Genomic DNA, 13,360 nt, shown 5'->3' on the forward strand with positions numbered 1-13,360 from the left:
TTAAAGTGACACTTTGATAAGTTTTGACATATGTGTACATCCCTGACACCATCAGCATAATCAAGATAGTGAAGATATCCACGTTCTCTCAAAAGCTTTGTTGTGTTCCCTTGTAATTTCTCCATCTCTTTCCTCACTGCCATTGCCTTCACCCCCAGGTAACTACTAATCACTATCTGTTATTATAGACTAGTTTTTCTTTCTAGAATTTTGTAAAAAGGTAAAATACAGAACGTACTTCCCTTTTTGAATGTACTCCTTTTGTACTCAGCATAATTATTTCGAGATTCATCCATGCTGTTGTGTGTATCAGGGATTCATTCCTTTTTATTACTGAATAGTATTCCATTACATGGATATACTACAATTTCTTTAGTCATTCTCCTGTGATGGACCTTTGAGTTGTTTCCAACTTGGGGATATTACAAATAAAGCTCCTACAAATATTCATATATAAGTCTGTGCATGGAAACCTGCTTTCTTTTCTCTTAGGTAAATAACCAAGTGGAATGGCTGGATCATATGGTAGGTGTATGTTATCTTTTTAAAAAATTACAAAATGGTTTTCCAAAGTGGTTGTATCATGTTTCATTTCTACCAGCAGTTTGTGAGAGTTTCAGTTGCTCCACATCCTTCCGATGGTACGTATATACAATGAAATTGTGCTTAGAAGGGAATGGGTTCTTGCCATATGTGGCAGCATGGATGGACCTAGAGAATATTGTGTTGAGTGAACTATGTCAGACAGAGAAAGACAGATGCGATGTGATTTCACTTTTATGTGGAATCTAAAGTACAAAATAAATAAATAAAACAGAACCAAACTCATAGATACAGAGAATATTTCGATGGTTGCCAGACAGGCAGGTGGCTCGGGGTGGGTGAAAAAGGGGGAGAAGTTAAGAAGTACAAACTGGTTGTTTCACAGTAGTCATGGGGATGTAGGGCATAGCATAAGGAATATAGTCAATAATATTGTAATAACTATGGATGGTTTCAGACGGGTACTAGATTAGTTGGGGTAATAGATGAGAGGGAAGTTGAGGGTAGGGTGAAAAACGTGAAGCTATTAAGAAATACAAATTGGTAGTTACAAAATAGTCATGGGAATATAAAGTAAAGCATAGGTAATATAGTCAATAATATGGTCACAAGTATGTATAGAGCCAGATGGGTACTAGACTAGTCAGGCGGGACCACTTCTTAAATTATATACATGTCAAACCACTATGCTGTACACCTTAAATTAATATAAAATAATATTGAATGTAAACTGTAACTGAAAAATTTTAAAAGGGGGAGGGTAGATGAAGGGGGATAAAAAAGAACTCTCAAAACTCAATCATAAGAAAACAACCCAATAAAAGGTGGACAAAAGATTTGAACACACACTTCACCAAAGAAGATACACAGATGGCTCATAAGACAGATGATCAACATCATTATACATTCAGGAAATTAAATTAAATCCACAGTGAGATATCACTCTGTGCTTATTAGGATGCTAAAATTAAAAAGACTGACCATGTTGAGCACACTCTACCTATTCATCCATCAACGGACACCCAGGCTGCCTCCACATCTTGGCCATTGTAAACAATGTTGCAATGAACATATGGACCCACAGGTTCCCTCTAAGTAGCGTTTGGGTTTCTTCGGATAAATACCCAGAAATGGGATTACTGGGTCCTTCCTTGTCTCCTGTTATAGCCTTTGTTTTAAAGTCTATTTTGTCTGATATAAGCATTGCTACCCTAGCTTTTATTGCGGGGTGTGTTTTTTTGTGTTTCCATTTTTATGAAATATCTTTTTCCCATCCCTTTACTTTCAGTCTATTTGTCAGAGTTCTTTATGTATTGATATAAATCCTTTACCAGATATGTGACTTGCACACATATTCTTTTCATTTTCTTAAGAGGGTTTTTTTGAAGTAGCTCCATTTTTTCTTATTCCTAGGTTATTTATTGGGGGATATAATTTAAATAATTCATTTTGAGTTTCCTAAATATATCCTACTCAGGGAATTATAAAGCAAAGCAGGAATTTTAGAAAAGAATGCCAACTGAAGCAGAATTTACTGATTTGGTGGTCATTGTTTGATGTGAACAAGTTTCTGGAGTACTCACCATCAAGTCAAGTAGCAAGTTAAGGGATTAATTTGGTCCTACTAAATTAGGAGAGTATGCTTCTGTACTGGCAATTCTAGTCCAATCTCAGAGTTCAATTGTTTTAAACTATTCTAGGAGATCTTAGACAATCTGATGTTTAAAAAGCAACAGTTAACATTGAAGACAAAATAATAAATTATAAAACAGTTTGTTTTTTTAGGCTCAATAAGCATTGGCACAACAGATTTAGAGAAAATACCTGCCATTGTCCAGGTCTGACTCTGGGTGCCACTTACCTTCTGACTCCACTGCCACCTGCTGGCTCTCTGTATGTCTCACAGCCAGACTAGCCAAGACAGAAGTTCGTATTGATTAGGGCCCTTTTCTGCGGGCCAGACCTCAAGTGTATCACATATAGAACTCGACCAGGATGGCTGGTGGACTTTCTTCAGAAATGGCAGTGGCTATGCTACATCCTCGTGGTGTACCTGTAATCAAAACCCATTTCACATTCATTATCTGATCTAAGCCGCAAAAAAATCCACAAAGAAACCTTTAGTATCTCCATGTATTTATTTGCTGTTCATGTGTCTCTTTGGTGTACTATCAATTCAAATGTATTTCCCAGTTTTTTTGTTGTCTTTGGGGGGGGGCTTGATTATTTTCTTATTGTTGAGTTTTGAGAGTTGTTGTTTTTTAAAATTATTTTTTGGGGGAAGGGGAACAGGACTTTATTGGGGAACAGTGTGTACTTCCAGGACTTTTTCCAAGTCAAGTTGTTGTCCTTTCAACCTTAGTTGTGGAGGGCGCAGCTCAGTTCCAGGTCCAGTTGCCATTGTTATTTGCCAGGGGCGCAGCCCACCATCCTTTGTGGGAGTCGAGGAGTTGAACCAGCAACCTTGTGGTTGAGAACCCATGCTCCAACCAACTGAGCCATCCAGGAGCTCAGCGGCAGCTCAGCTCAAGGTACTGTGTTCAATCTTAGTTGCAGGGGGCAGGGCCCACCATCTCTTGCAGGAGTCGAGGAGTCCAACCAGCAACCTTGTGGTTGAAAGCCCACGCTCCAACCAACTGAGCCGTCTGTCACTGGCCCATGTGGTAATCCAATTGGCAGCCTTCTGCGTTAGGAGCACGGCGCTCCAATCACCTGAGCCACCGGGCTGGCCCGAGAGTATTTTTAAAAATGTATTTTGAATATAGTCCCATATCAGATATATGATTTGCAAATATTTTCTTCCAGTCGATGAATATTTTTTGCATTTTTTAAAGTCCTTGCATCAAATGTATCTAAATACCTAACGGTACCTAAGGACACCCCAAATGCCTTTGTTAACTGCAAAAAATACCATACAAACATACACTGACATTACCCTGTCTAAATGGTTAGGCAATATTAATGTATTAAATGCAACCCAGGCATTTGCCATGGCCTCTAACTGCTTCAGAGCTAAATAAAACTCCTCCAGTCCGTGTCCATGGAAGCACCCAAATCCTCTCCATGATTTCCTTGGATTCCTAAGGTAGAAGGTGGAAAAATGGTTCTGTTGTCATGACTCTGCCTTCTGTCCCCACTACCTTGGTTCATTTATAGATGTCTAGCCATCCTATGCTTGTTTCCTTACACCATTTCAAACATGGACCTGGACACTCATGATTTCTACATACATAGGGACTCTGTGGGGAGCTATGTCTGCCGAGGGTTTGGAAGAGATACAGGAGAGGGTTTCATCACATGGCTGAGTTTCTGTCTTTGGGATACTGAACCCTTTGGGATCTCGGATTATTATGAATGTGCCTGTCATTAGCAGCTGCCATCCAGGCACTGTGCTGAGCTCTTCTATATGTAGTTGGATTTGGTTCTCTTCACAAGTACCCCTTAGATAGGCACAATTACATTATTCCTATTTTACAAGTTAGGAAACTAAGTCTCATAGAGGTTTAGTAACTGCCCCAAGGTCACATAGCTAGTGAGTGGGGAAAAAAGGGAAGGAACTTAGAAGACTTGATTTTTATCCAAGCGTTTTCTCCTGCAGCAGCAGTACCGAAGTCTGATTTCCCTTAAGAGATTCTGCGGTGAGGAAGTGTCAGAAAAAGACACTTGTATAGACAGTACACTCAGGGCTCCCCCTTCTGACTCAAGGCTATGCTGGCCAGGGACCCACGAGCAACTAGGAAACAGCCCTGGGGAAAGGTAGTGCCCCTCTACCCCACCTGAATGTCCCTTTCTCCCACACTTCCTGGTTTTCCATTTGACCTGAAATGACTTAATCTGCTGCTCCTAACTAGGATTTGGCTGTAGAGAGTATGTGGCTTCACATATGCAGAGCAACAGGATAATCAGGTAGGATTTTCCTTGAATTCTGTATGAACAGGGCGGGGGGGGGGGGGGGGGAATAGGGTAAAAACATAGCCAGGTAGCAGGGGAATAAAACAGAGTTCTTTCTCCCTCTGGCGTCTGTGCCCTAGAAGCAGACAGAGACTACAGCTCCCCCTAAGACACCCATACATCTTGGCTGTTCCATGAAGAGTAAAATAAAGGGACTGCTACTTAACAGTGTTACAGAAGTGTCTGAGAAGTCTCGCATTAGGCTTCTGAGGGGCACATAAATTTTTTTAAATCCCAAGGTGGGGGAGTTGGAGTGGGGAGCAGAGCATCCCACATATAACAGAGATGAGTTTAGGGTGAGCACAAGCACTGAAATATTCCTCCGGTTACCCTGAGAGCCGGTCAAATTCTAACTTTAGAGCCAGAGAGACTGGGGTACAGAATATAAACAGTAGGCACCCTAATTCTAGTTCCGGAGTCACCTGCCTGCCACTGCCATTTTAATTCTAGAAAGGCTCAGGCCACGTTTATTCTCAAATAAGATACAGCTCCCCTTATTGTCTCTTACCTTGTATATTCCGAGTGACTCCCTTGAAGCTTAAATTCCTGGAAGGCAGGGTCCAGTACTGCTTTGCAGGTATATTTTAGAAAGAACATCTGATAGGTACTCTGCAATTTTTAATACGGGTGGTTATATAAATCAAGTTAAAATCAAAACCGCCATGGTGACTTTTCTTTCAAAAAATTTTATTTTCCAAAGCAAAAGTATAAATAAATTAAAAAAATAACTTAATGCATAATTTAGTTTAAAAAATGTAAAGTCTTTGATTGTCCTTTCAAAAGCAGTGCATCAGCTATCAGTCAAATAAAGAGCCTCTGCTGGTTGAAGAATGGCTGTAGTCGTTCTTCATTCCCAGAGGCACCGGCTGGGGGTCCTCAGTTTCGAAGGTAGTCTGTGAGTCTGGTAAGGAAGGAAAAGTTCCGGAGGATTTCCGCTCGGACTACTGTCCAGGCACAGCTGCTGTATGATTTGGCTTTCAAGTGCCGCCTGATCCTGAAGTAGTAATTCTTCAGGTGCAGCGTGGTCATGTTTTGCCAGGTGAAGTTTTCCTCCTGCATTGTTTCCTCCAAGGCTGTCTCCAGACGATCCCTCTGCTGACTGAGTTCCACATAGAGCTTCTCAATGATGGTGTCATTCCAGCCAGTGCTAGAGAAATTTCTTCTGAAAAGAGCAAAGATCTGCTGGACCATCACATGGATGACCAAAATGGCCTCCTCCTTCTGGAACTGCTGTGGTTGTCTAATCTCCTCAGGGAGCTTAAAGTCCATCCTGTCCTTGAGGCAATTTTGAGAGGTTCCATTCAACTGCCACAGGAGGTTCTGACAAGCCAAATTGCAGTTTCTTTGTTGGAGTCGAAGTAAGTTGTAGTTGATGCAAAGAGCTGTGGTGGAGAAACAGAACAGGAGAGCGAGCTGAAGGATGGACTGGCTGGTCATGATGAAAACGGGAACCGTGTTGTGTGTAACCACCTAGGCACCAGAGCAAGTGCTTCAGAGGTTTGAAGTGTGAATGCTTTTGCTCCATAAGCATGGGCTTTTTATATGGTCATCTACCCTCAATCTCAGAGGAATTCCCCCACTTTCAGTTCTCCTTTTCACTTTTCTTTTGTCATTTTTATTTCTTTCAAAGTAATTTTTCAACTATAGTTTACATACAATATTATGTTAGTTTCAGGTGTACAACATAGTGACCAGACATTTACATACCTTACAAAGTGATCACCCTGAAAAGTCTAGTACCCACCTGGCACCATACATAGTTATTACATCATATTGACCATATTCTCTAGGCTGTACTTTACATCCCTGTGACTATTGTTATAACTAACAGTTTATACTTCTTCATCCCTTTCACCTTTTTCACCCATCTCTCCAAACCTCCCTCCCATCTGACAACCATAAATTTGTTCTCTGTATCTATGAGTTTGTTTCTGTTTTGTTTGTTCATTTATTTTGTTTTTTCAGATTCCACATATAACTGAGATCATATGGTATTTGTCTTTCTCTGTCTGACTTATTTCACTTCGCATAGTACCCTCTATCTAGGTCCATCCATGTTGTCATAAATGGTACGATTTCATTCTTTTTTATGGCTGGGTAATATTCCATTGTACATATGTACTATATCTTCTTTATCCATTCGTCTATCCATGGACACGTAGGTTGCTTTCATATCTTGGCCATAATGCTTCAATGAACATAAGGGTGCATATATCTTCAAATTAGTCTTTTGGATTATTTCAGATAAAAATCCATAATTGGAATTGCTAGTTCATAAGGTAGTTCTATTTTTAATTTTTTGAGGAACTTCCATACTGTTTTCCATAATGGCTGCACCGATTTACAATTTCACCAACAACACACAAGCATTCCCTTTACTCCAAATCCTTGCCAACACTTTTTGCTTGCTGATTTATTGATGATAGCCATTCCAACAGGTTTTAGATGATATCTCATTGTAGTTTTAATTTACCTTTCTCTGATGGTTAGTGATATTGAGCATCTTTTCATATGCGTGTTGGCCATCTGTAAATGAGCCTATCTCAATATATCTGAGACTAGTTTTTGTTAGAATGTAGTAACTGATTTTCATAAGAGAGGTATCAGTAAAAATATAATTATAATTTTTGTATCATGCTTATATTGGCAGGGGGACATACATTTTTAAAGGTCTCACTCCAAAATAAAGTTATAACAATTATGATATAAAGTGATAATTGTCAGTTTTCAGAAAACCTTGCGTTATCTTTCAACCTGAATTTACTAAACCCCCACTGTGTGCAAGAAACTGTAGAATGAGCTGCTGCAGATTGTAAACATCACTCTCATGGATCATACAGTTACGTAAAGGAGAATAATATTAATCAGAGGAATCCACAAAAGTAAAATGCAATGGTGACAAGTGTTGCAGAGGAGAGGTTCGTGGTACCGTGGTTCCTATGATATGGTAACATGATGTCGTAGGAGAGGTCAGAGAAGACTGCCCTGAGGTAGTGACACTGGAGGTGAAATCAAAAGGAAAGTAGATGTAACTGCATGTGCAAAGGCTCTGTGGTGAGAGAATTCATGGTAAGGGCAAAGGACTGAACCTAAGGCTTGGAATTCACAACTCAAGTAAAGTAAAGTAAAGTATCTCTCTCACTAAGCCAAAGCTAAAATACTGAGTAACAGCACTCAAGCACATAACTTAGGAGGAGGCAAGCAGTGCTGCCCTTGAAAGGTGAGGACCAGAAGTGGACACTGGATCCCTCACATATTCATAGGGGGAGCTTGGAGCACAGTATTGAGAGAGTTTTAAAGTGAGCCCAAATCCAGCCTTGGTAGGATAGAATAATTAGTAATATTTGCATAGGTACTGGGGTGCAGAGGGCAGTGCCAACCTTCCTGCCACGTATTTGCCATCCCTGGCCAGAGAGTGGTCAGAGAATGGACAACAATGAGGCCAGAGGGCAGGTGGGAGCCAGATAGCACAGGGATTGTGAAGCCATGTTAAGAAATTTTTCTTTATAAGAGCAGTAGAAGTCAGTTTTAGGTGGGGTGGTTCAACTTGATTTGGTTTGGAGGAAAAAAATTCTCTAAAGTAAGCAATAAGTAATGGAGGGAGAGCAGAATGGGTGCAGACAGGACAGTTAGGGGATTTACCAATATTTTAGACCAGGGAGCTAGTGGTAGAGAAGGGTGAATTCATTTATTTGAATCTCTCACTTCAAATAATACCAGATTCAAATGCTTGAAGAAATTCCTCATTATTTTACAGATAGATGCATCAGTTCTATTGGTTATAATGATTTCAATATGTTTAAAGTACAGGGACATTAATTCTAGTGTACCAAATTGCAGTAGAGGCTGGAAGTATCTGGGTAAATGTGGATTTATAAACCTGGAGCAACCCTTAGCGCCAGGTTTTCCATCATTAATAGATTTCCTGTCTTCTGATCTTTAGAATATACTCAACATATCTCCCAAATAGTCTTCCATTTCTATTCCTCCTTCTTAGTTGGCTGTATATAATCAGCTCTTCCCCAGGAGGAACTATCTATTGGTGATGTGTGAGGTATTCCTAAAAAACTATTTGTGCTTGAATGATGCTGAAGCAATGCCTCCTACATAGGGTGCAGAGGAAGCAATCTATTTTTCCTTCAAAATTGGGAGAGTGGAAAAGATGCTAGTGTCATTCATTCAAATTAGTGAAGAGTATTGAGCATTGGAAAGATGCAGCCAACAATCCAAATATACAAGGACGAGGTTCTGGGACAATGGCAGTGGTGGCAGTATAGTTTTGAATTTCCCTGAGTCCCCACACAAAACCAGACACTGCAACTAGATAGAAACCAAAACTCCATTTAACCTAAAACTGAATGACATGAACCACAAAACGCAAGCAGATGAGGACAAACCACCTATTGCCATGAAGATGTGCCTGGTAACGCTGTCCATGTGGGAGAAAGCAGAGGAAAGCAATGGACCTGAGAACTACAAAATACCTGAAAGGTACTTACTGGAAAGCTATCCAGGCCAATCTGAGATAAATGGAAGGGGTTTTGCCCAATGCAATAGCAGGCGAATGTGAAGGGCCTTGGTAAGTTGTGAAAGGCACTGGAATAGTCTAGGATATGAGTTATCTTCAAACCAACAAGGCACAGCTTCCTTTCGGGAAAGGACCCTATACTGAGGAGAAACTGCTAGAGGTGGAATCAAATTTGAGCAGGATAGAAATAACAGAGACAAGGAAAGAGAAGATCATACGAGTGTAGGGGTGGATAACTCAGAAAGCCAGCAGCCATGTGTTTGAACAATTTACAAAAGCAACAGAAGAGGGAGCTCTGTGAAGTTAGAAAAGCCACTCAGAACCACTTCTAGAACTTCAGGAAAAAATGTGCTCCTATTACGTAAATTTAGCAACAGAATAGTGTAAAGATTGAGTCTCATACCAAGTTATTTTTAGAAGAAGGAGAATAAGGAGCAGAATAGTAGCTCCAGGGATAATGAAAAAATACCAGGAATACATGCTTACAAAACAGATCGAAATTTTAACATAGTGCTTACCAAAGGAGTTTAAAAATATTTAAAAATATATAAAACAACATAAATCAGACTTATACAAACTCAGAAATGAAGTAATATATGTAGGAAATAATTAGAAATAAAAGAAAAAAACTCTAAATTTTGTTGAATAAGATACAATCACAAGAAATTAGAAGTTTTGGGAAACTGGCACTGGAGAAAAGCTTCGATCTAGAGGGAAAGATATTAGCAAATAGAATCCAAAACTACATAAAAAATAGTATATATTGACCAACGGGAGTTATTTTCAGAAAACTGAGGATGGTTCAATATTGTATGGTCCATATAACATTATAAGGAACAGATTATAAGGTAAAATGAAGAAAACTTGGATATTTTAAAAATAATACTGGAGTAAGGAAGACCTTTCTCAGCAAGATATAAAACCCAGGAACAGTAATAGAAAATATTGATGATTATGACTATAAACAAGTTAAAGATTTCAGCATGGCAAAAACATAAAGTCAAAGAGGAAGAACAATATCAAAAATATAGTTAGAGCACACAGTCAGAAAAGGATACTTTTCTTCTTTTACAAAGAGCTCCTAAGATTATTAGAAAACTATCCAATAGAAAAGTTTATAAATAGCCAGATATCAGGAAAAGAAATATAAAGAGCCAATAAAGATATGAAAATCAGCTCAATGTTACTTAGAAATGTAAATCAAACTAGTAACATGGTAGCCACTTTTCACCAATAAGATTTGCAAAGGGCATGGGAAAATGGTATTCTAATATACGCTTAATAAAAGTATAAATGTATGCAAACATTTTGGAGAGTAGGAAATATCAGATATAGTCAGAACAATATCGCTCATCTCACATGATAATTCCAGTGTGACTTAGACTAGACCCATTGAAAGTTGGGGTCTGTGTGCCTCCTCTGGAATCTGGGCAGAATTCTGTGGTAGAAGCAATGGTGTATAATTTTTGCAACTGGGTCAGGAAAGATGATGCAGCATTTATCTTGTTAGCTGGAATTCTCGCTGTTGAAGCCATCGGCCACCATATAAGCAGTCTGACTGCCTTGAACCTACCATACTGTGAGAAAGCCCAAACTGGCTCACAAGGAGAGACCACATAGAAATTGGCTATATGTTACAAAATTTAAAATTTCAAGCAACAGAATTGTCCCTTTAACTTTGCAAAACCACTGCTAGGAATTTACCTGTAGATAGTCCTGCAGAAATGTATACATATGGAGGGTTTCAAAAAAAACCTGTACACATTTTAAGAAAGGAAAATTGTATTAACATTGTAATACTCAATATATACCGATAACAAAAGATGAATACAAGTCATGTTTGACTTCTGCAGTTACAAGAGGTGCTCAAAGTGGTTACCAGCAGCATCCAGGCACTTCTGATTATGGCAAACTACTGCTCGACCAACATTGACCAAAGTGTGCACTTGTATACATTGTTTTGGCAACCCCCGACACACACACACACACACACACACACACACACGTGTGTAAGTTCTGACAATTAAATTTGCAAACTTGTTGCAACAATGTTGCTAACCTTGTTTTGATATCAGAGGGATTATTCATTATGAATTTGGACCAACTGGGCAAACAGTTAACCAAGTTTACTATTGGGAAGTGCTGGAAAGTCTGTGTGAAAAAGTTAAGACGACCTGAACTTTTCGCCAACAAGTCATGGCTTTTGCAGCATCACAACAATGCACCAGCTCTCACGGCACTGTCTGTGAGGGAGTTTTTAGACAGTCAACAAATAACTGTATTGGAACACCCTCCCTGCTCACCAGATCTGGCTCCTCATGACTTCTTTCTTTACCTGAAGATAAAAGAAATATTGAAAGGAAGACATTTTGATGACATTCAAGACATCAAGGTAATATGACGACAGCTCTGATGGCTATTCCAGAATGAGTTCCAAAATTACTTTGAAGGGTGGACTAGGTGCTGGCATCAGTGCATAGCTTCCCAAGGGGAGTACTTCGAAGGTGACCATAGTGATATTCAGCAATGAATACGGTATGTTGCACTTTTTCTAATATGAGTTTGTGAACTTAATTGTCCAACCTCATATGTATAAAACATATATTTTATATAAATATTTTTAATATATTGATACAAATATATTACATCAATATTACATAAATACATTATAAAATATATTTATGTAAAATACATTATATATCATACAAACATATATGAATGTTCACTGCAGTTATCTCATGGTAAAAAAAGACAAATTAAATATCCATCAATAGGAAATTGAATACATAATATTATGGCACACACCAAAATGGAATATTATATTGTCATTAAAAAGGAAGTCAGCTGATATGGACCTATATCTAACTTATATTGAATGAAAAGAGCAATACATATAATAATGGATATAGTATTATCATTTGTTTTATAAATTAATAGAAAGATATACATATGTATGCTTATACCTGCATACAAGTTTTTTCTCTGAGTATATTTACTCACCTAATAACAGTAGTTACTCTAGGGGAAAATACTAACAGGGGTGAGGATGCATTAAGGAAGACAAATCTTTCCCTTTTCACTGTGTACCTTTAGAAGTGTTTGTACACGGGGTTTTTTCCCCATGGTAAGAAGATACCTGGGAGATAGAATCATCAAGTATTTTCATAATTTACTGCACTTTATTTGTTTGAAAAAATATAATAAATGTTACTAAATTTTTAATCTTTCTTTTGTTTTATTCACATTTAATTCTGTTCTATAGTGATCATATGTTACCTGTGTCATTAGAAAATAAAAAGTGCCCAGTTATATTCAAAAGCAGGGCAAAAATTTGATCCTACAATACAACTTGGTAAAAAGGTATGTAGAGGAAAAATTAACAAAAAGAAATATACCAACATTTTCTTACTGGTTATATTTGACTTGTGAAACTTATTCTCTTTTTTCTTTGTGTGGTTTTCCAGTTTTCCACTAGTGAATGTGTTCTTTAATTACAGTATAATCTGTAATGAAACCAAGAAGCCCCAGCCTTTCTGGTTATTCTGCCTCTTATGTGGGCTTCACTCTCTCTGCCTCTTGACCTTTTCATGCCAGCTCTGAACAGAACCTCAGCCATTTCATGGGTTCCATGCAATGGGTTTTGGAGGAAGTAAAATCATCTCTCAGCTGTTCCACTTTCAAATGCCCAGCTATGTCAGTCACCGAGTAATTCCTAATGGTTTCTTCTTTTTGAAAAGGATCCTTGGATTAGTCTAGGATCATCCATGGTTCACAGTACAGAGGCCAATACAAGGAGTCACAGAGGTCAATCAACCTAGAGATGGTCCATCACACTCAGGGAAGGGAGATGGTCCAAGGAGTGTGGTCTCTGGGGCCTACCCTTCCAGGGTGACTTGCACACTCATGTAGAGCTGACCTCCCCAGGTGTGACAAAGGGCCTGCTCATCATGCCCACATCTAGTGACCATTGATCCTCCGTGCTGAGCATGTTCATAATCTAATGAAATAAAAATAATAGTGGTAGTTTTAGTAGCAGTAATATTTGTTCCCATATATTGAGTACTCACTATGTGCCATTCTCTGAATAATCCTGATAGTAAACATTTAAAATGGGTTATTATCATCCCCATTTTACAGAGGAGGTGACTGAGGCTCAGAGGGGATAAGTAATGTGCCCAAGATACACAGCTAATATGAAGAGTGGATTGCATCAAACCTGTGTTCTTTCCTATACACTACAGTTGAGTACAAAGGAGACCATGACCAGTGCCTTCAAATAAGTACATGGCGCCAACCATGGTGGTGATGGTGACTCTCAAAGGAAGAAGGAATTACAGC

General features: G+C 38.8%; 1 protein-coding gene across 1 annotated transcript; it reads right to left on the bottom strand.

Moving 5' to 3' along the window:
• Positions 1 to 5,170: 5,170 nt before the first annotated feature.
• Positions 5,171 to 5,997, bottom strand: IFNB1 (interferon beta 1). Its single transcript, XM_019750353.2, has one exon. It carries the CDS (start codon positions 5,929 to 5,931, stop codon positions 5,371 to 5,373), a length of 561 nt encoding a protein of 186 aa, XP_019605912.2. The 5' UTR covers positions 5,932 to 5,997; the 3' UTR covers positions 5,171 to 5,370.
• Between the last annotated feature and the right edge of the window lie 7,363 nt (positions 5,998 to 13,360).

This window comes from Rhinolophus sinicus, chromosome 16, assembly GCF_057876585.1.
Source record: "Rhinolophus sinicus isolate RSI-liver-muscle chromosome 16, RSI-T2T, whole genome shotgun sequence".
Classification (NCBI taxonomy): Eukaryota; Metazoa; Chordata; class Mammalia; order Chiroptera; family Rhinolophidae; genus Rhinolophus; species Rhinolophus sinicus.